Source organism: Ceratotherium simum, chromosome 3 (genome assembly GCF_057802395.1).
Source record: "Ceratotherium simum simum isolate JZ-2026a chromosome 3, ASM5780239v1, whole genome shotgun sequence".
Lineage (NCBI taxonomy): Eukaryota > Metazoa > Chordata > Mammalia > Perissodactyla > Rhinocerotidae > Ceratotherium > Ceratotherium simum.
In genome coordinates, this window is record NC_141902.1 from 28,263,469 (window position 1) to 28,284,027 (window position 20,559).

General features: G+C 43.8%; 1 protein-coding gene and 2 non-coding genes across 4 annotated transcripts; 2 read left to right on the plus strand and 1 right to left on the minus strand.

Annotated features, from left to right (window-relative positions):
• Positions 1-1,918: 1,918 nt before the first annotated feature.
• TRNAL-AAG (transfer RNA leucine (anticodon AAG)) lies at positions 1,919-2,000 on the minus strand. The gene has a single exon. It is a non-coding gene; the product is annotated as a tRNA-Leu (tRNA).
• Positions 2,001-2,944: 944 nt separating this feature from the next.
• On the plus strand, positions 2,945-3,016 carry TRNAP-AGG (transfer RNA proline (anticodon AGG)). Its single transcript has one exon. It is a non-coding gene; the product is annotated as a tRNA-Pro (tRNA).
• A 13,221-nt stretch (positions 3,017-16,237) lies between these two features.
• On the plus strand, positions 16,238-20,178 carry RNASE12 (ribonuclease A family member 12 (inactive)). 2 transcript variants are annotated; one of them, XM_087429102.1, is made up of 2 exons: positions 16,238-16,292; positions 19,703-20,178. In XM_087429102.1, the coding sequence occupies exons 1-2, from the start codon at positions 16,238-16,240 to the stop codon at positions 20,176-20,178; spliced, it is 531 nt and encodes a 176-aa protein (XP_087285228.1). The 2 variants fall into 2 exon arrangements, with proteins under 2 accessions (XP_087285228.1, XP_014636489.1); XM_014781003.2 differs by lacking the exon at positions 16,238-16,292 and adding an exon at positions 18,972-19,178.
• Positions 20,179-20,559: the final 381 nt, after the last annotated feature.

Genomic DNA, 20,559 nt, shown 5'->3' on the forward strand with positions numbered 1-20,559 from the left:
CCAATCCACCAACGAGCCCTGTTGGGTCTAGCTTTTCCATTTCCCAACACATTCACTACTATTACTAGAGTCTAAACTCTCCTTTACCTTTTGCCTGGACTCCCACAGTGGCCTTCTAACTCATCTTCCTACTCCCTCTCTACTCCCTGTTCTAGAGAGCAGCCAGAGTTATCCTATTAAAATATAAATAAAATCATATTCTCTTCAGTTCAAAAACATCTAATAACTTCTCACACTTAGAATAAAATCCATGATCTTTCCCTTGCAGGTGTCTCTCTGATCTCAACTTCTGCCCCCTCCTCCGCCTTCTCACTCATTCTGTTCTGGCTACACTGGCCGCCTTACTGTTCCTCAAATGCATGGACTTTGTTTCCTATTCTGGAACTTTCACTTGCTGTTTCCTGTTCCTGGAATATTATTTCCTAGGATATTTGTATAACTTCCTCTCTCGTTCCTTCCATGCTCAAATGTCACCTTTTTAGAGACGTCTTACTTGGCCACCCTTTCCAAAATAGCCCTCAATTGTCACTATTCCTTATACCTACTTTATTTTTCTTCACATTACCTATCACTACTTGACTTTGTTAAATACACTTATTTCTCTCTTTTCTTCTTCTTTTTTTCTCCTGTTAGTGTATAAGCGCCAGAAGGCCAAAGATTTTGTTGTGGTCGCTGCTGTACCTTCAGCAATTAGCACTGTGTATGATGTGTAGTAGATGAACAAATGAATGAATGAATGAATATTACCGTATTCCTGGACACACCTGCTAGTCTCCAGTGGCCACAATTAAACAATATTTATTTCTGGCTTCTGGAGACTCACATTGGAATCTTCCCAAAGGATAGAAGCCATGGCTATGGACTTACATTACAAATGGAAAGCCTTAATTGATCTTCATCTCTCCACTTTGGCCCAAGTAGCCAATTCAGGCTTCTCCTCAATAAGAAACTACCACACTGCTTATCTGTGGGCACCAGAATTACAAATATCTATATTGATAATAGTAGGACTTTCACATGTATATATTTTTACTGTAGCTTTCTGTAGACAATGTTTGATCTTTTATGTTCTAATCTCTAGTGGAATTTCAACGCAGATGGGAGAAAAGAAAGGGTAGGTCCTATGGTTTTAAATGTGGCAAAATATGTATTTAAGTAATGAAAACACTTAACATTTTTTGACTGCCAGACTGTGTTCTAAGCACCTTACATGTGTGAACTAATTTTCATAATACTTCCGAGGTATATTCTATTATTACCTCCATTTTACACATGAGGAAATTGAGGCACACAGAAGATAAGCAACTTGCGTTAAGGCCACAGAGCTAGTAACGTGAGAACTGGAACTCCGATACTCTAATAGCGGAGCACACCGTGCCCTCACCATCCTCCCCACATCACTGCACTGCCTTCCTTATCCTGCATTTATTTTCTGCTTGATGATGTCTTACAATGTTTTAAGGCCATTTTGTAATTGTATGGCTTACTTTTGCGGTTTGGTCTGTGAGCGTCTGGTGTGGGCAGGCATTGTGTTTTATTCATTTTTTCTGTACTCCTCAACAGTAAACAGTGCCACTAACAAGACAAGTGCTCAAAACAGGCTCTTTGGCTGAGTGAAGAAAGGCAAAGCAAAGCTGACAGGTTTATGAAATTGAAGTCCTAGCACTTTGCCTCTGGGAAACGATGGATTCAAACGCCTCATTACGATCTTGCGATGGTGTTATTGTCTTTCACTGAGAACTTTGAATTATGAAAGACTCAAAAATATGAGAGGTCACAAAACAGTTTATATCCAGATTCTTTGCCAACTAGAGACAAGCAGTTGGGCGCGAAAGGAAAAGGAACATATTCAGTGTCCTAAGGTGGCAGCAGCAGTGCAATCTTTGCTTGTCGGATACAAACGGGTTAAAACTACACCTGGCAGCGGTGGGATTCGAACCCACGCCCCCGAAGAGACTGGAGCCTTAATCCAGCGCCTTAGACCGCTCGGCCACGCTACCCGGTTGTTGTCGCTCTCTAACCATCTTCTGTACTCTTCACTCTCTTCCCCTCCTCTCCTCACCCCATGGCTCATATATTTGTAGTTTTATCGGGTCCTTCGCATCTCTTTTTTCCCCTCTTCTTCCAGGTTTGTATTGCTTTCTTTCTTCTTTTAAGCCACAGTACTTGAGATTGGTGGAAAGAGCCGTAACACACGTCTTGCCGGGCGTCCCGAGAGACAGGACAACCTTTGTTGGCTCTAACGTGTACGGAGCGCCTGCCCTGACCCGGGCACAGGCTGGTCACCCGGGACAGTCGGGGTTCTCTCCTGCCTGGGGGTCTCCTCGTGGAGGGCGCCACGCGGCGAGAGCTTTCGCTACGAGAAACATGCTGAGTCTGGGGGCGGCCGGCAGGAGGGCGCCTGGGTCTGCCGGGCGGAGACGGGGAAGCTTTCCGGGCGGTGAGTTCCACGGAGTCCAAGGCACGGCCAGAGACATCTCAGCATGGCCGAGCCCAGGACCCGGGCAGTAAAGTGCCAAAGCCGAAAGAAGCTTCCCCGCCGGCCCCGCTCTCCGGCGGCCCCGGGCAAAGCGGTGCTTACGGGCCAAGGAGACGCCCTCCCGGAAAGGCGCGTCCTCTCCCCTCCCCACGGCCACGGGATCGTGCTCAGCCCGTGACTACCCCTGATGCGATTGCCTCCCACCATCCCCGTAGCATCTTTGGCCCGCTCGGAAGTGAAAACGTGCAGCGAAATTATTCTCCTTGATGCCTGAAATTTTTTCCAAAAGCATCTGTAGTCTAGGAGCTCCGCCTTCCTGAATTTAGGCGACGGAGACTGCAGTGATTTGTTTGTCCACTAGGGGTCACCCCGTGCCCGTGGTTGTTGAAAGAAAACTTCATCCAACTGTGGACGTGGCTAAAACTTGATTTACTAAAGTTTAGAAATCTGAACCTTACTAAGGAAGGCTCGTTGGTCTAGGGGTATGATTCTCGCTTAGGGTGCGAGAGGTCCCGGGTTCAAATCCCGGACGAGCCCGGTTTTTGTCACCTACTCAGTTGTCATCCTCGCGCTGCCAATAAAACCTCAGATTTATTGATGTTATACGCGTTCTGTAGCTAATGTTACCGTATGAGCACCATTTTCTACTCCAGTATTTCAGACTTATCTACTTAATCTTTAGACTAACGCTTCTTGTCATGTTATTAAATCACAAGGAAAAACGTTATTACATATGTTATTACGTATAATTTATATAGTATTTCTTCTACAAAATCATTATTTCTAAAATCAACTATCATTTCTCTTTTGCAGTTTTTGTTATTATCCAGGAATTGTTCATTAAGAACTTAGGGAAGCATATTTCATATCAACATTTTCACATAACCCTCAATTTTCCTCCACTGTAAGTATGGGGGCCCTTTGGCTTCTGGGACCTCTGTGGGCCAGCAAATGTGGCGAGGCATCTTGTCGCATAAAGCCTGGACTCCCTCCCTCATTCAAGCCTGACATTGCCGGGCCCTGTGTGCGCGCGTGGGAGTAGGGGAGGCTCAGGTGGTGTAGCTCTTTGGGAACGAACTTCTCAACAGGGATGCTCAAGTGTGCCTGCGTATTAGACTCACCAGCGAAGCTTTTTAATCATTCACTGCGCGGTTCAACCCCAAAGCAATTGAACTAGATTCTTTGAGCATGGGGCATGGTTATTTTTTAAAAGCTCCCTGGGTGTAACTAGGGTTGGTCTGGGAGCTACAGATGCTACCCAGTTGCTCTACAGGCCACAGATGAAGACCATGCCCAGCTCCCAGCAACTCGAGGCATCCTGGATCCCACCCTGCCCTCCGCAGATTCACCCCCTTCTGGCTGGTACTTCATCTTCCCTAGTTAAGTTTAGTTCTGGGTCCAACCATGTCCCAAACTGAGTTTATCTCTGTGGTCCTCCTTACTTCCTCAAGCCACAGAAACGGACTGCGCTAAAAGCAGGAAACTCCAAGAAAAAAGAGACAGCCCAGTGGTTCAGTTGCTTTATTTGAGGGGGATATGTGGATATGTGCGTTTTAGGGGGAGGTGGCTTTTATTCCCTACACAAGGGCTAGACCCTGGGATCATGACCTTCACCACCACCCTCTCCCTCCCTGCTGGGTATTCACCATGGTAGGAACAAGAGCTAGAAGCCACAGGTATTTTTCACTTCACTCTTAGCCATGTTGCTGAATATTTGACCTCTAGAACCTCTTCAGATATTTGGAAGAACTGTGAACAAATAATCTTGGAATCATCCTTTAGTCCTCTCTCTTCTAACCCACATTCAATCCTTTAACGAACGATGTTGTCTGTATCTTTAGACTGTTTCCAGAATCCAAACACTTCTCCCCTCCTCTGTTGCAGTCCAAGGCACCACCATTTCCCACCTGTGCTGTTGCAGTAGCCCCCTGAGCAGGTCTCCCTGGTCAGCCCATCTGCCCCTTCAGTCTATTCTTAACAGAGCAGGCAGAACAATCCTGTAGAAACCTAGGTCAGAGCTGGTCATTGCTCTGCTTAAAACTCTCTGTGCATCTCCATTTCATTCAGCATAAAATCAGAACTCCTTGCTATGGCTTTAAAAATCCCTACATGATTTTGCCACTTCTTGGATTCCCCTCACTTCTCTGACCTCATCTCCTACCACTCTCTCTCTTTGCTGGCTGCATTCCAATACATTAGCCTCGAGTGCTCCGCAGAAATTCCCACCTCAGTGCCTTTGTACCTACTCTTCTCTCTGCCTTGAGTTTATCTCCCTCATACCTGCATGGCTCAGTCCTCACTGCTTTTAAGATCTCTGCTCAGATGTTACCTATCAGAGAGGACTTCTCTGAACACTCCATATGCAATAGCACCCACCCCTTTGCTCTCTATCCCCCTTTCTTTACTTAAATTTTCTTCTTTGCACATACCACCAACTAACTTTTGCTGCTGCTGTTGTTTTTATTAATTCTCCCTCCTCCATCACTAGAATGGAGGCCCCATGAAAACAAGGCGTTTTTACTGCCAAAGTCTCAGAGGCTGGAACAGTTCTTAACACCGAATAGATACTCAATAAATATTTGGTTAACGAATTGTATGAATTGTTTTAAATCAAAAAGTTATTATTATTTTTGCAGGGGAAGACTTGCCCTAAGCTAACATCTGTTGCCAATCTTTCTCCTTTTATTTTTTTTATTTCTTCCCCCCGCCCCCACAAAGCCCAAGTACATAGTTATGTATAGTTGTAAGTTCTTCTGGTTCTCCTATGTGAGCCACTAGCACAGCACAGCTGCTGACAGACAAGTGGTGTACTTCTGTGCGGGAAGTGAACCTGTCTGGGCTTCCGAAGTGGAGCGCAGGGAACATGAACCGCTAGGCCATCAGGGCCGGCTCTATACAGGCTTTTAAGGAATACCTGACCTTGTGACACTGAGGGAGATAAGGAGCCTGGAGGTATTGGGGGCGTGAACAGGGTGCTCTTGCAGTGTGGGGAGTGTGCCATCCTCTGGGTAGGGCTGAGGGGTCCATGTCTGGAAAATATTCTGGGGCAGCTCTCCTTCTGGGCCACAGTGAGGACCTCTAAATGGTTTAAAGAAGCACTGAAAAGTTCTTCCAACTGGACATAAAGGAAGGCAAAGAGTAGGCTCTTGGGAGCTGTAAACTGGGCATCAGTGCCATCCGCTCCTGTTGCAAACTGGCTTCAGGCAGAGCTGCTTAAGTACAGGGCTGCTTCAGGCTTTTCTGGCTTTGAGAAAACTCTGACCCAGATAGTGTTTGGGATCACATTGTAGGGTTGCACATAGCAGGGCCATTCTGTGAGAGTCTGTAACAGAACTGATTTAATGAGCTGAGGAACAGAAGTCCACAACAGGAAGGCCGGAAATGAGAGGAAAACTAAGGTTAGGGAAGGACCTGGATAACCAACAGGACTTCATCAACCTCACTTGACTAGGTTTTGTGATGAGGGATCCCTGCGAATATGAGTCCTAAGGAAACATTGCTGGGATGTGAGGGGATGCCAAGAAGATGATACGGAGCCGGGGGTGGGGGAGTGGGGGGGTGGGCTGAGAACCTCTGCTGGTCACAGAACATACACGAATAGCCAGTGTCTCTGCCCCGCGGGGAGCTCTGAGATTTAACTGGAACCTGCCCCCTGTGGACAAAGCAGGTACTACCATGGATCTTCCTTTTAAAGTCTTAAAGGAGAGATTGTAGATTAAATATTAATTTCTAGGGCCCTGATGACTTTTTGCTGATCCTTCTGTGCGCATGATATGGAGGTGGAACTTATAGGGAAGAGAGTCGTGTACTGTCCAGGGAGATGGTGTTCATGGAATTAAGCCGAACTACTTAAGGTAAATGGATCCCATAGATGTGGAGGGAAAGCAGAAAACAGAGCTAGTACTCGCTAGAAACTCTGGAGTTGGCCTTTAACAGCTGAAGTGAGGGTTTCAGAGGGTCAATCATAGAGTTAAGGCCTTGAGTAGTGATTAGAAGTGAATCAACATTTTTTATTCCTTTCAATGATCTTTCTGAACCGATGTCTGTATGGTGCTACAGGGTCCCACCAAAAGTATCAAAAAGGATTGAGGTTTACAAAGAATAGCTCTTTGATACTATTGTTAAAGAGCAAAACATAGTTCTTTTAGGTCATTCACTCATGCATTCTTCCATTCAGTCAATATTTACCAAATATTCATTGAGCAAACGTGGGATGGACGTCTGTGGTATTCCAGGCGCTGTGCCTGGAACAGAGATTACCTCAGGGAACCAGACAGATGTGCCTTCAGCCCTCATGAAACAATTGGCTAGTTTTTAAAAAACAAGAAATATGATTACTTCATTATGCTGGTGATAAGGGCCACAGAGGAAAAGTACAGACTGTTATGCAAGCAAAACAGAGGTTGTTCACTGACTCGGGGATTTCTGGGAAGGCTTGGCTAAGGAGAGGAGGAACATATGGCATTTAACCAGGCAGAATGGGAGGGGTGAGTGGAGTAAGGAACACCCCATAATGAGAGAACTAGATGTTAAAACCTTGAGTCGGAAGGAAGCCTGATGAGTTCAGGGAACTGAAAAGGAGAGTGCATGGAAGAATATAGAAAGGGAGAGTAGTCTGAGGTGGGGGTCTCTATGCAAGGCCTGGTAGACAGAGGTACAGACTGGGGTCATTATTTCAAGACTTAAGAAAAGCCACTGACACATTTTAGTGGGATGGGGGTGGATATCACAGGCACAGAACTAGATCTGTGTTTTACAGAGATTACTGTGGTGCAGCAGGGTTGACAAAAGTCATGGGAGCCCCGTCTCAGCTTTCTAATAAGCAAGCACAGAGCCCTGCATCAGGGGATGCTGTGGCTGGATGTTTTTTATCAACTTTCAAGTTGTAAGTTGTTTTCACCTCGTGCATTCCACCAACTCTGCCAGCTCTCAGCCACTTTTAAAGAAGGTCAGTGAGGCTCATGGAATTAAGCTCAGGGTCACAGAGCTCGTCAGTGGCAGAGCCAGTGTCAAGACAGGAACCCAGCTTTCCTGACTCCCAGGCCACTGCTCATTCTGCTCTAGCTAGGTGCTTCTAAAAAGGGAGGGTTTTTTTTAAGCATCTGAATTCTTTAGGGCCTTGGTGATTATTTGGGGTCAGGGGACAATCATTCATCTTCTTTCAAGGGATCTTATCTGATTTTCAGGGAAGCTGGAACTGGCCAGGAGAGGAGAGCAGAGCCTCAGTGTGGTATGAAAGATCTGAATGTCCTGGGAGGTGCTGTAGGCTGGGTTAATGGTCCTTCCTCAATGAAGATTCAAAGGAAACTATTGAGGGCTCAGCCTGGGGACACACATGAGGAACCAGATATGCTATGATCAAAGCATTCTCAGAAATGGAAAACCGAAGGGACAGGGGCTGTTAGACAGACACACTTAGGTCCACCTCCCCTCAACCTGGCTCCCCCTGGGCTATCACCTGGTGGCAGTCTTTTCAGAGATATAAGTAAAGTTACAAAAAAAGAAATGGCTTGGTTTGTCCCCAAGGGAGAACAGGACCTCCCATCTGCATAGCCTGGGGCTGTAACTGCAAAGCTGAGACTGATAGCCTCTGATTCTGAACATGTCCTGCACAAATCAGGAGCAGCTTGTCCCAGTCTGTCTACCTCACCTGGACAAGGAGACAGGTGAGGTAGTGGGAGGGCAGCTGGAAGAGTGCCCTGAGGCTTGTGAAGGTATTGCACGCATCCTGCATTTAACAGCTTGTCTAGAAAACAGCTCTGCGGTTGCCCAAGGTAGCCAGTGAACCCCGCCAGGATAGGGATGCTTCATGCCTTTTTTATAACAGTAAGTTTTCTTGACTTAGGGAGGTGTCCCTTTGACCAGAATGCCACTTCCCTAGGCTATTTCACAGGGCTGCTCCACCTCCCCACTTCTGGGCCCGGTGTCCGGCATCCAGCCCCCCTCTTCCCCATGGCTCACCCTGACTCCAGCTGGGAGGCAGAGACCACCTCCCTACTCCCCCAGTGTGGGGGGAAATAGAAGTGGTAGCCAGAGAATTGTCATCTTAATAGCCATTGGGATCATTTTAATTTAGCTCAGAACCTTAGTTTATGACATCAGAGGGACCCTATAGATAGCCAAATTCTTTCTTTATTCTTTTTGGCCACTTCCATTTTAGAGATGAAGGAACTGGGACTCTGACAAGTCCCAAGATCACACAGCTGGTTAATGGAAGAAGAAGGATAGGATCCGAAGTCTTTACCCTTTCATCCACTCCTCAAATGTTTTTCATCTCCTGTGAGCACCCGGCGGTGTGCTGGAGCAAACAAGTATAATGTTCTGGCTTTCCAGAAGCACACAGTATCCGGAGAGAAGGCCAGATAAACCCTTTGCCGCCCCACATAGTAATCCCTAAGACCGAATTGTGTGCAGGAAGCATGGAGGAGGGCTTCTTATGGAGACTCAAGGAGGAGATGGAGGTGGTTAATTTGAAGAAGGATTCCTGGAGGAGTTGATCAAGTCCCATGGCCTCTGCACTGCACTTAGAGATATTTCTTGCATGTGGGCTTACACTGGTTGCCTCAGAATTTGTGGAGACCAGCATAGATTTCCTCATGGGCGAGGCCCACCTCCAGGTTTAGAAAGAAACTCAAGATATCGTATGACTATTCTCCACACCAGGATAGGAGGTGAAAATTGGTTGGGAGGGGGCTCCTTAGTGAAAATGAATAGGGAAGAAAGAAATCAGATCTCAACTCAGTACTTCCAACCTTTTAGTCTTGAGAGAGGTGCTAAAAGTTGGCATCTGAGTGGTAGAGAAGTAGGAAGAGAAGGTTAGAGAATGGTGGAGGAAGGAGACCACTCTGCTTTAAACGACCTTCCTGAATCCAAGGTATTCCCAGCATCTTCACTGCCCGTCATCCCTGCCTTGGCCCTGCTTCCAACCTACTGATATAGTCTCACTTCCCCCTTCCTCCTGCCTGACCCTGGAACCTCTCTCCCTGGTGGAACCCAGATCACTCCAGCTCATCTCTAGGATCTCCTATGAACTGGTTTCCAGAATTTCTGAAAGAACACAGGGAATTAAGGACCGTAACTGAGAAATACAGACCAACCCTTCCTCTTTCAGTGGTTGTTTGGGAGGCAGGTCCTCCTGGTGTCCAGGGAGGGAGCCCTCTGAGGATCTGCTTTGGTCATGTGATGTGAGGCAGGTGCATACCTTTGTCTTGTGGGAGCTCTGAACCAGGGCGGTAATCCTGATACAGCGGTTTCATATTGGGGTACTGAGTGTTCCATATAATAATGTAGAAGTCGGCTTTGTTGTGGGATGGGTGCAATTCTTTAGAAATTATTATGCTGTTTACCAGGTCGGGGCTCATTTATTGTGGTGATCCTTAAACATCAGTGTGCATTATAATCACCAGAGTCGGCCTACTGATTACAAATGCAGATTCCAGGGCCTCACCTCCAGAGACTTTGATTCAATAGGCCTGGGGTAAGGCCTAAGTTTCTGTATTTTTAATTAGTAGCTGAAGACTCTGATGGATTTCACTTAGAAACCACTTTCCCCACCTTTTTCTTTTAATCTGTGGGAGCCAGGCAGTGGCAGACTAGGGAGTGGTCAAGGGCTGGTGGTAGAGTCATTAGCCCTCCCTCAGTAAGCTCAATATTCCCATTTTTTGATATGGGCAATTCATGTTTCCTCGGTTTTACGTAAAGCACTCAGAAGATGCATCTTTAATAAGAGTGCCCCTAGCGCCCTCTTGTGGCACGACCACGGCCTCCCAGGCCCTCATCCATGGAAGCTCTGTGGTGACCAGGATAGATGGGCAGGGGGCCCAGGACTTGAGGAAGAGGAGATATAAAGCAGAGGATAATAAGGCGAATAAGCAAACCCCGCATCAGAATGGCCAAGGAAAACAACAATCCGAAAGGGACTCCTTCTGAAGGGCCTGCTGATGGGTGCTAAGAGCAGTAAATATGTGAATCAGTGTTAAGATTTTTTTTTTCTCTTCTGTAATTAAAATTTTTTTGAAAGTCTGTTAAACCCCATATCCTTGCGTGTAGTGTGCATTATAGAATAAAAGACGGGGTCTGCATCCAGGTTTGGGAGGAGGGTAAGCAGGCCAGAGACAGCCGCAGCCCCAGGGAGAACCACTTATGAGAAGCCAGGGATGAACAGAGAGGGAGTCTGGAGGTTCAGTTTTGGACAACAGAGAAAAGCGCTCCTCAGAGGGCTTCTAAACTGTGGGGAAGGGGACTAGGATTCTAGTAGTAATGAAGGATGGGGCCTGGATTAACATTATATGGATACTAAAAGGAGGACAATCCCCCAAATCTAAAAAAGACGGGCTATTTAGGTTACATTTCCTTTGCTAACTGTTTCCTTTGCTCCCACTCAGATGCCTGGATCCTAGTTTTCTATCTATAGCTCCTAGTCCCTTGCAGTGTTTCTCACACCGATATTCCATAGAGCCCTGTTCCTGTGGATGGTAATAGTGGTGTCCCTGAAATGAAGCTCCATGTTCGTATCAATTTGTAAGATCCTGAATTAAATGAAATTAGTCAAGCTTCTCTGTGGCTGGGCTTCTCAGAATCTCGTGCTTTGTGTATCTTGTGACTCTCCAAGGGAAGGAATATAATTAACAACGTTTCTCAAACTTTTGATCATGAAAATTTTTACTTGAAGGACGCTCATTATCATTTTCCAGAACAATGTCTGCCTGAAGGCAAGTAGGAAAAATGCAGCTGGTTGTCCTCCAGTGTTGATTCTCCCTTCTTTCCTTAGTAATAGGAAACCAGGATTTTAGCTGGGCACATGCCCACCCAGAATAAACCCCACATTTGCCAGTGTCCCTTGCAGGTGGATGTGACTATGTGACCAATTTATTGCCAATGCGATGTAAGTGGAAATGGTGTGTGGAACTTTGGGATGTGTCCTTAGAAGGCAGTGCCATGCCCTTTTTGTATCTTTCTTCTCTCTGCTGGCTGGAATGCAGATGTGATGGCTAGGGCTGGAGCAGCCATCTGGACCATGATGTGGAAGCCATATGCCAAGACAGAAGAAGTCAGCACCTTCGAGCACCTCACCAATCCTGGACTTTCTTTTACCTGAGAAATAAGCTTCCATCTTGTTTAGACTACTGTTACTTTAAATTTTCTGTCATTAGCAGCCATTTAGGAAATGCGTGATGATAATCTCTTTAGATTTGCTTTTTCTTTTTTCAAAACCAGTTGTGTATCAGGATACACATACCCTAGGAATTCACATAGAAGTCAACAAAAATAATAAAGGATATTTAGAAAGGACACTTGGAATAAAGTGAGGGCTTTGGCTGATTAAGAGCATTTAGCATCAATACATATATTCTAACAATAAGTATGCTAATTATAATAAATTGGGTTATTTGAAGGTATTTGTCTAAAGTTTCCATATATACACATGTAACTTTGATCTCTTTCCCTTATCAGTAGATCCAGGGGATTTATATATTTGAATATAATAAACTGCTTTTCTTTTGATAATCTTCATTTTTCAAAGACAAATACAGTACTGTAAATAATCCCCAAGGCCGTTGGCTCTCAGGCGCCACACTGTACAATCAAGGCAACCACAAGAATTCTGGTTACCAGAGTCCAGAATGGCTCAGAACACATGCTCAGCAGCTGCTTAATCTACAGCCAGTCAATAAGGTGAACAGAGTTACCTCTTCTCCTCGTTCCTCCTTCGCCCATCTCCCCATTTCTTAATAATCTTGAGACAAGCTTCCTGCGTTCTTATTTGGAAGGCATTTAAACACCAGCACTTAGTGTTACATCACAATGCGTTCTTCACTGCTGTTGTGAGTCAGAATCCCGGGATGGGACCAAGGAGCTGAAAATGTTTTCTTCCCCCCGGTGAGCACACTGCTCATTCAGAGTACTGCCCTTGAAGAGTGTACTTTTAGGGTGATGGTGAGGGAAGGGGAGACAGACTATAACAAACAAAATAAAAATGTAAATTATATAATATATTAGAAAGTAAAAATGAAATAGAAGAGAAAAAGTAGAACAGGGAAGTGTGGGTCAGACGTGTGTGTGAGGGGGTTGCAATTTCAGATGAGTTGGTCTGGGTGGGCCTCACTGAGCAAAGACTTGGAGGAGGGGCGGGAATGAGCCATGGCATTTGGAAGGGAAGAGCATTCCAGGCAGAGGGCTCAACCAGAGCAGATAACCTAAGGCAGGAGCCTGCCTGACCTATTCAAAGCACACAAGGCTGGAGTAGATATGGATTAGGGTATGAAACCATCATTAATGTGACTCTTATCAACTCCAGTTTCTGTGCCTCTCAGTTCAGAATTACAAATTCATGTCACAAGAGAATTTGGTCAGGTTAGATCAGGAGTGTATCTATGGACCAAGCTATGGCCAGAGAGGAAAAGGCACATCAGAAAATGGCTGAGTAGATAACCTAATAGGTATTTGCCACACTATATAGTTGAATTAATTCTTAGATAATTTCTTTTAAAAAGTGTTTTGTTTTGGAAAGGTTTGTTTGAAGGACTCTGAGTTCCTCAATTACTGTGTGAACAGAACCTGGAGTGCTCACCTTGAACTGTTACCTAAGAGAGAAATAACTTAACTTCTTTAAGTCACTGAATTATTGATGATGTCTTTGTTACAGCAGCCCATCCTTACTCTATGCAGACTCTTTCCAAAACTTCTAGCTGAACACTCCTCCTTTCTCATTGGCTTCACTTGAAGAGGATTACCCAGATTGACTGATACTCACTGGAATCCATGCCCAACTATTAAATAATATTGGGGTTTGGTTAGAAAGGAAGAAAGGGAAACCTATAATGGCTAGGTCTACTCTGATCATCCTGTTTAACAGTGCATAGCACTTATTATCTTCTAAAACACTAAAGTATTGATTGGTTGATTATGTTTATTTTTCATTGTCTATCTCCCTTCACTAGATGTAAGCTCTATGAGAGAAAGAATTTTGAAATTTTTATATAACTGTCTGCAAGTATACACAAAAACAGAGAGAATAAATTTAATGGGTCCCATTACACTTATCTTCCTAAAGGCAATAATTATCAAAAATTTGCCACATTTGCTTTCTCTCTTTCTCTGCCTACTTTCCTTCTTCCTCTTCCTTCCTTCTTTCTTTTTTTACTTATTTCTTGGAAGAAAATACTTGACATTATGTGATTTCAATCATATATTTTTGAACATATCTAAGAAAACAGTCTTTTTCTACATAATTATAATTATTGTACCTTATAAAAGTAAAAATATGTTCTTAATATACAATCTGGGCCGGCCCCATGGCTTGGTGGTTAAGTGCGCATGCTCCACTGCCGGCGGCCTGGGTTCAGATCCCGGGCACGCACCGACACACCGCTTCTCTGGCCATGCTGAGGCCGCGTCCCACATACAGCAGCTAGAAGGATGTGCAGCTATGACATACAACTATCTACTGGGGCTTTGGGGGAAAAAATAAATAAATAAATAAAATTATAAAAAAAATATAGAATCTAATGCCCGGTCTGTATTCAAATTCAAATAAGAATCAAAATCTGAAGATTCTTTTAATTGGTAACAGTTCAACCCTCTGTTTTTGTGCCACTGACTTTTTGAGAAAACTGGTGAGTTATCCTGTAGAGTGTCTCATGTTCTGGATTTGTCTTGCTTCCTCGTGATATTATTTAACTTGTGCTTCATTTCCCTTTATTTCCTATAAACTGGAAGTTAAATCTAAGGCTTAATCAATTTAGGCTCAATTTTTGGGCAAGGATACTTCCCCAGTGCTGTGTTCTTCCTATGGCGTTGTATTAAGGGGCATGTAATAACTAGTTTTCCACTTCTAGTAATGGTTGGGTGATGGCAGCCACATCTTCCATCGCAGTTTCCCATTAGTCTCTCTCCTAATAGTTCTACCACCTGCCAAATAATTTTTGCCCAACTTAATAATTCCATTAATGATTATAAAATGGTGATTTTTCTAATTTTATCATTCTGTCCATATCTATTAGTTATTATTCTTCTCTAAAGAAGAACTTTCCCTCATCACATGAAAGCTATTTGATTACCCTGAAACATAGTTCCTACAGGCAAGGAAGAATATATGCATAATTCTTATATTTTAATTACCAATTTTCATATTAAGGGATTGATTGAGAGCCAGTAGGGGGATAGGGATCTTTGTCTTTTCATTAATGTGTCCAAGTGTCTAAAATGGTGTCTGGCACAGGTAAGCGTTCAATAAATATTTGTTGAAGGGAATAATATGTGAAAAATAAAAATTTTTTACAGAGGTTGACAAAAATCTTATATAGTAGATGAGTGAAGAAATCAAGTCTTAATACAACCATGAATCAAGATTCTGGATCTAAACCCTGTACTCCAGGAGTTTTTATAAGGGAAGCTGATAAGAATGTTTGTCCCTTGGTTAGTGCTGTTGGCCAATACAGGTCCCATAGTCAAAAGGAACAAGCATAATATGCCCTCCACATTCTCTTTGGCCCCTAGCTAGGGAGGAAAAGGAAACTTTAATAATGGCATAAGTTGAATTTCTCCACAGCTTAATAGGGCAGAAGACTCAGAATTAGTTTTAATTTGATAGAGAAGCAATAAAGCAATGCAAATTTTCGTGCCCAAGTTTGTAGAATAAGATTTATACCTGCATGATAGCAAAATATTTGTTACTTACAATACTTCACTGATTTTTTTAAGTGAATGGATGGAAGGGTCTTTATTTGGTCACAGGTTGTTTGCTGTGAAGGTAGGGGCATGGAGGGGCAAGTGGAATCCAGGAGACACAGAAGAGCTGGCACCACCGAGCAAGGGAGTCTCTCAGGGTGGTTATGGAGAGAGATGGGGGAGTTAAAAAGGAACTTTTGGGGGTTTTACAGCAGATGAATATTTTTAAAACTAGTTTTGCATTATCATTTGTGTGATGACCTATACTCTATATCCAACAAAACTTGAGTGGTATCTATCACTTGCTAAAACTTTGTGGAATTGGATTTGCTTTGGGAGATTTGGCAAAGTGGTGAGCCCTCTATTCTGTTTATCTATTGCTGCTTTACAAATCACCCCAAAATGGCGGCTGGAAACAATAACAACATTTATTTTGATCCTGAATCTGGAGGTTGACTGAGCTCAGCTGGGCAGTGCCCGCCCAAGGTCTCGCCTGTGGTTTTACTCACGTGGTGGCTGGAGCTGGGTCATCTCATAGGCTTTCTCACTCACTGATCTGGCACCTGGGCTGAGAAGATTCAAGCCTCAGGGAACAGAAACAGGTGCAGCAATCTGGTCATCTCTCTCTCTCCATGTGGTCTCTCCATGTGGTGGCCTCAACACAGTCACACTGTGCTCATGGCAGTTGAAGGCACCTGGAGTAAATGTCCCAAGAGAACCACTGCCAGGTGGAAGCTGTATGACCTAGTCTCAGAAGTCCCATAGGGTCACTTCCACCACACTATATTAGTGGGATCAAGCATAAAGGCCCACCTAGGTTCTCAGGAAAGGACGTAGACTCTACTTCTTGCTAGGGGAGTGGCAAGATTCAGGAAAAGACTATGCGATGGAAAATATTTTGTGGCCATTTTTTGGAAAATGCAATCTGCTATATTGCCTTAAGATGAGCATGGCAAAGGGCAATTACAGATGTCTTGCAAGGGTAGCCAAGCACATCCGTAGGACATGACTAACCTCCACAGTATCCTGTAGGAGAGCTGAAACAGCTGAAGTTCTCTGGGCATCTCTCCCTATCCATGTGTCCTCTCCATGTGGTGGCCTCAACATAGTCAAACTTCATACATGGCAGCGGAAGGCACCCAGGGTAAGTGTTCACTTCCTCTGCTGTCACTTTGAGGCCATCGCCTAGTATCAGACAATATTGGAGCTGGGTAGGTCTCTAGCAATCCTGTAGAATATGAGTAATCAGAGGAATTACTAAACAGTGTTTTACATTCTGACACCAACTTTAGTTTCCAGCAGCTATCTCCCTCCTGTAGTCTCCTTCTGTGAGTTGACCTAAAGTTCAGCAAAGGGAGGGTTCTAGGAGCTTTAGGACAAATGCGATAATCTGAAAATAGACCCAGTTTCTCTCTCCCTTTCCTTCCTTTCCTCCCCCTCCTCCTCTGCCTCCCCCTCCTCGTCCTTTCTCTCCTCCTCCGCCTCCCCTTCATCCCCCTCCTCCTCCTCCTCTGCCTCCCCCTCCTCTCCCTCCTCTTCTTCCTCTTGCTCCTCCTACTACCACCCATCCTCTCTCCTTTCTTCCTTCTTTCCCTCCTCCCTTCCTTCTTCAGATGCACAGAATTGAGTTTATCATATTCTGTTTATGGCCCATGCTAGGCTTCTCTTTTGTTTTATTCGATTTTACTATTTTTTCCTTTTATTCCTTATCCCTGCTTCTATTTCTCTTATCCTCATGGGCATCTTTCCTAGAGTATTTAATCCATGTTCTTCCATCCTGTTTAGATATTGTGTATCCTTGGAAAATATGTTGTATTTTTGTGGAGCGTGCCTGTTTTAAATTTAAACAAACTGAAAATATTGTTTTTTCTGTTTCTTACTTTTTTTCACACAACACCATGTTTTTGAGTTCTAGTGATGTTGCTGTTTGTAAATCTAGTGCATTATTTGAAACTGCTTTATACTATTTTATTTTACGTATCTCACACACCTTTACCTATCCATTCCCTTCATGAGGGACATTTAAGTTGCCTCCAGCTCTTTTCTACCACCAATCATGCCATGATGAACACCCTTGCGCACACTCCATCTGGAGGAACTCTGTTGGAGTCTATGCCCAGGAAGGGCTTGCAAGGTCTCAGGTTTTGCCCATTCTTAATTTCACCAAATGCTTCCAGATTGCTTTCCAGTTTCACCACACCAATTTCCATGCCTACTAACATTTTTGCCAGCACTTGATATTAGATTTTCTAATCTTTGGTAATCTGATGATTATAAACTGATATCTCTTTGTTATTTTTATTTCCATTTATTTGATTACTAATGAAATTGAGTATTGTTTATCACCCATTTTGGCTTCCTCTTCTGAAACTGGCTTTTCATAATTTTTGACAATTTTTTCTCCTCTAGAATTTTCTATCTTTTTATTGCTGATATGAGGGAGTGATGTATCACATATAATGTGATGTATCTAGAGTTAATCCTTAGTTGGTTTTAGGCATTACAAATATTTTCTCCATGGCTGCCAGCACTATTTAACATATGAACCCAATCTCAATTCTATTTCTGGAGGGTAATACTCTGAAATGTAGGGACAGGTCTAGTTGCCTCAGATGAAGATAAATTTTGTAACAAGGGTTGCCTCCTGCCTGTACACTTAGTATAACATTTCTAATTCAGCTACTTGGAGGTCCTGGGAGGAAATAATGAACATTTTACAATATGTAGATATATTTCTCTTTATACAGTGGAAATGTTTCTGCAAGATGGTGTACAAATCAAAATTTGTTAATTGGAAAATTTGTCAACAATTAACTATGCATGTATACCTTTGTGGCATTATGCAGCACATATCCAAAACAGAACAGTTTGAATTCTGACAGGAGAGCCAGAATGAAAGTTTCAGAAAGTAAATAACAACCTCCTGGTTGTTCATTTTCATGGTCTGGAATTATGCTTTTGTTGTTGTTGTATATAAAAAGACACACGTTCTTTGAAGCCTTTTCCAGGATTCTCTGTCCCTCCTAGACCATTTTTCACCCCAAAATAGTTTTCTTCATACCAATTAGAAAGACACAGATAAACACAGAGGAGACTATGTAGCTGTCTCTTCAAAAAAGAAATCATTTCAGGATAACAAGTAGTAAAATTAAGTCCGTGTTCCCATTCCTATGTCAAATGACCAGGAGATGACAGCAACAAAAAGGATTCTAATATCTCAATACCTTGAGTCATTGTCTTGTACCCAATCTTCACCCACTAATTTTCCATGTAGGTTCCCCAAGTATATCATAGTTCAGTGGTTCCCAAATTTTGCTGCATATTAGGATCATTTAATCATTTAATAATCCCCAAACACAAGTCACACCCAATGCTAATTAAAACAGAATGTCTCAAGGTGGCATTTAAAAATGCCCACGTGATTCCAGCGTTCAGCAGAGTTTGGGAACGATTGCCATACTCTCCAAGAGTCCAGGGCTTTATGAAGACTAATGTTTATGTCAGAGAATTGTTTCTGCCCTGTCCTGGACACCACGTGAGAATGAAACTGCTGAACCTGGAGTTCAAGTGTTAAGCACTGAGAAAGTGAGACTCTTATTACTCTTGTCATCCCCCATCTCCACCTGAACCTTTCTGCAACTCATTTCTTCATTAATGAAATGGAAATCATAGCTACTTCACAGGTTTGTAATAAGGACTGACTGAAAATTTGGAAAATAGACAATATTGTGTCTGGCACACATCAGGACTTTAATAAATGTTTTGAAAAGTCCATGCATGTTTAATGAGGACACATTCAGGACCTGCTGTACCCTACTCTCCCTCTGAAGGTAACTTCTCTTCCTTCCCACTGACACCCAAACACACTCCCCTACAGGCCCCTCCCTTCCTGCTCTATCCACTTTGGCCCTCCCCACATCCAGCTGGCTCCCTACCAGGTATTGTCAGGGAAGAGCGAGACACAAAGGACTTTCTCAGATCCATGAGCACAAGGAAATGTTACCTGTGAGAGCTAGAGCAAAAAGGAAAGGTGAGAGGAGCTAGCACAGAGCCAAGGAGGATCTACAGGAGGAGAGATTGGGAAGGAATTGGGAAGAATGGATTAGTAGACAGTACTAAAGGCACGTGGAATTGGGTGGACTTAGGGTTGAGACCATTGTGGGAAAGGAAGGCATTCAGCAATAGGAATAAAACAATCAGGCATGGGTACTTTCGAGCATCTTCTGTATACTCAGCTGTGTGTTAAGCACTCTGACAGATTCAGGAGAAATAGGAGAAGAGATACCTGCTATCAAGGAGCTTGTGGAAGCAAAACAAACACAACACAAGGGAATAATTCGAGAACTGTTCAGCGCCCAACTCTGAGAGGTGAAATTGTCAGAAAGGGCTTTCTTGGGGATCTGTACCTCTAGCTGGATCTTGCAGGGGCAGCAGGATTTTAATTAGCAGAGAGAAGGAAATAAAATATCCCAAGGATAGGGGAGCAAAGTCAGGGGATGGGGCTGGAGAAATCTGATTACCCTCTGCTACTTTCTGTCTCCTCTTACTCTATAGGAGTTAGAGCAAAAGATGCGAAGGGAATCTTACCCCTGATGATACTAATGGTGATAATTTTCCTGCTGCTTCTGTTCTGGGAAAACGAGCTGGAGGATGAAGGAGTGGCGTCGACTTTAGAGCAGTTGCATGTGGACTACCCTCAGAGTGACATTCCTGTAAGGTACTGCAACTACATGATCTTGCAAAGAATCATCAAGGAACTTGACAACACCTGCAAAAACGAGCACGTCTTCATCCATGAGAGGCCTCGAAATATCAATAGCATTTGCGCTTCTCCTAAGAAGGTGGCTTGCCAAAACCATTCCAACATTTTATGCTTCCAGAGTGAGACAAAGTTCAAAATGACAGTCTGTAAGCTCATTGAAGGCACAAGATATCCTGCCTGCAGGTACCACATTTCCCCCACAGAGGGGTTTATTCTTGTCACTTGTGATGACATGGGGCCAGTTAATTTCCAGAGCTATGTTGAATAACTTGATACCAGTGCCTGAGTCTGAGATCTTCTCTTCCCCTCTCTCAAGGGCACTGGTGCTGGTTCTTCCTGAAGCACACCTGAACTGTGGACATGGGGTAATGCCTTGAGTAAAAAGGGTAGCTACTGGTAATTCACTTAACCTTCCAGTATTGCTGAGCTGGAATCTTTTTATTTTACTTCAATAAAAAAAATTTTCTCTACTGAATTAAACCATAAACTCTGCATGTGTTTTAATTCCTTGTTCCTTTTCTTTGAGTCACTTGATGAGAGCCAAGAGTGAATCCTACACAGGACTGGGATTAGGGTAAAGTGAGTGAGGCATTCGCTTCACATGCAAAATTTAAGGGGCACCAAAACTCCCCCCCCCCAGTAATCTAGA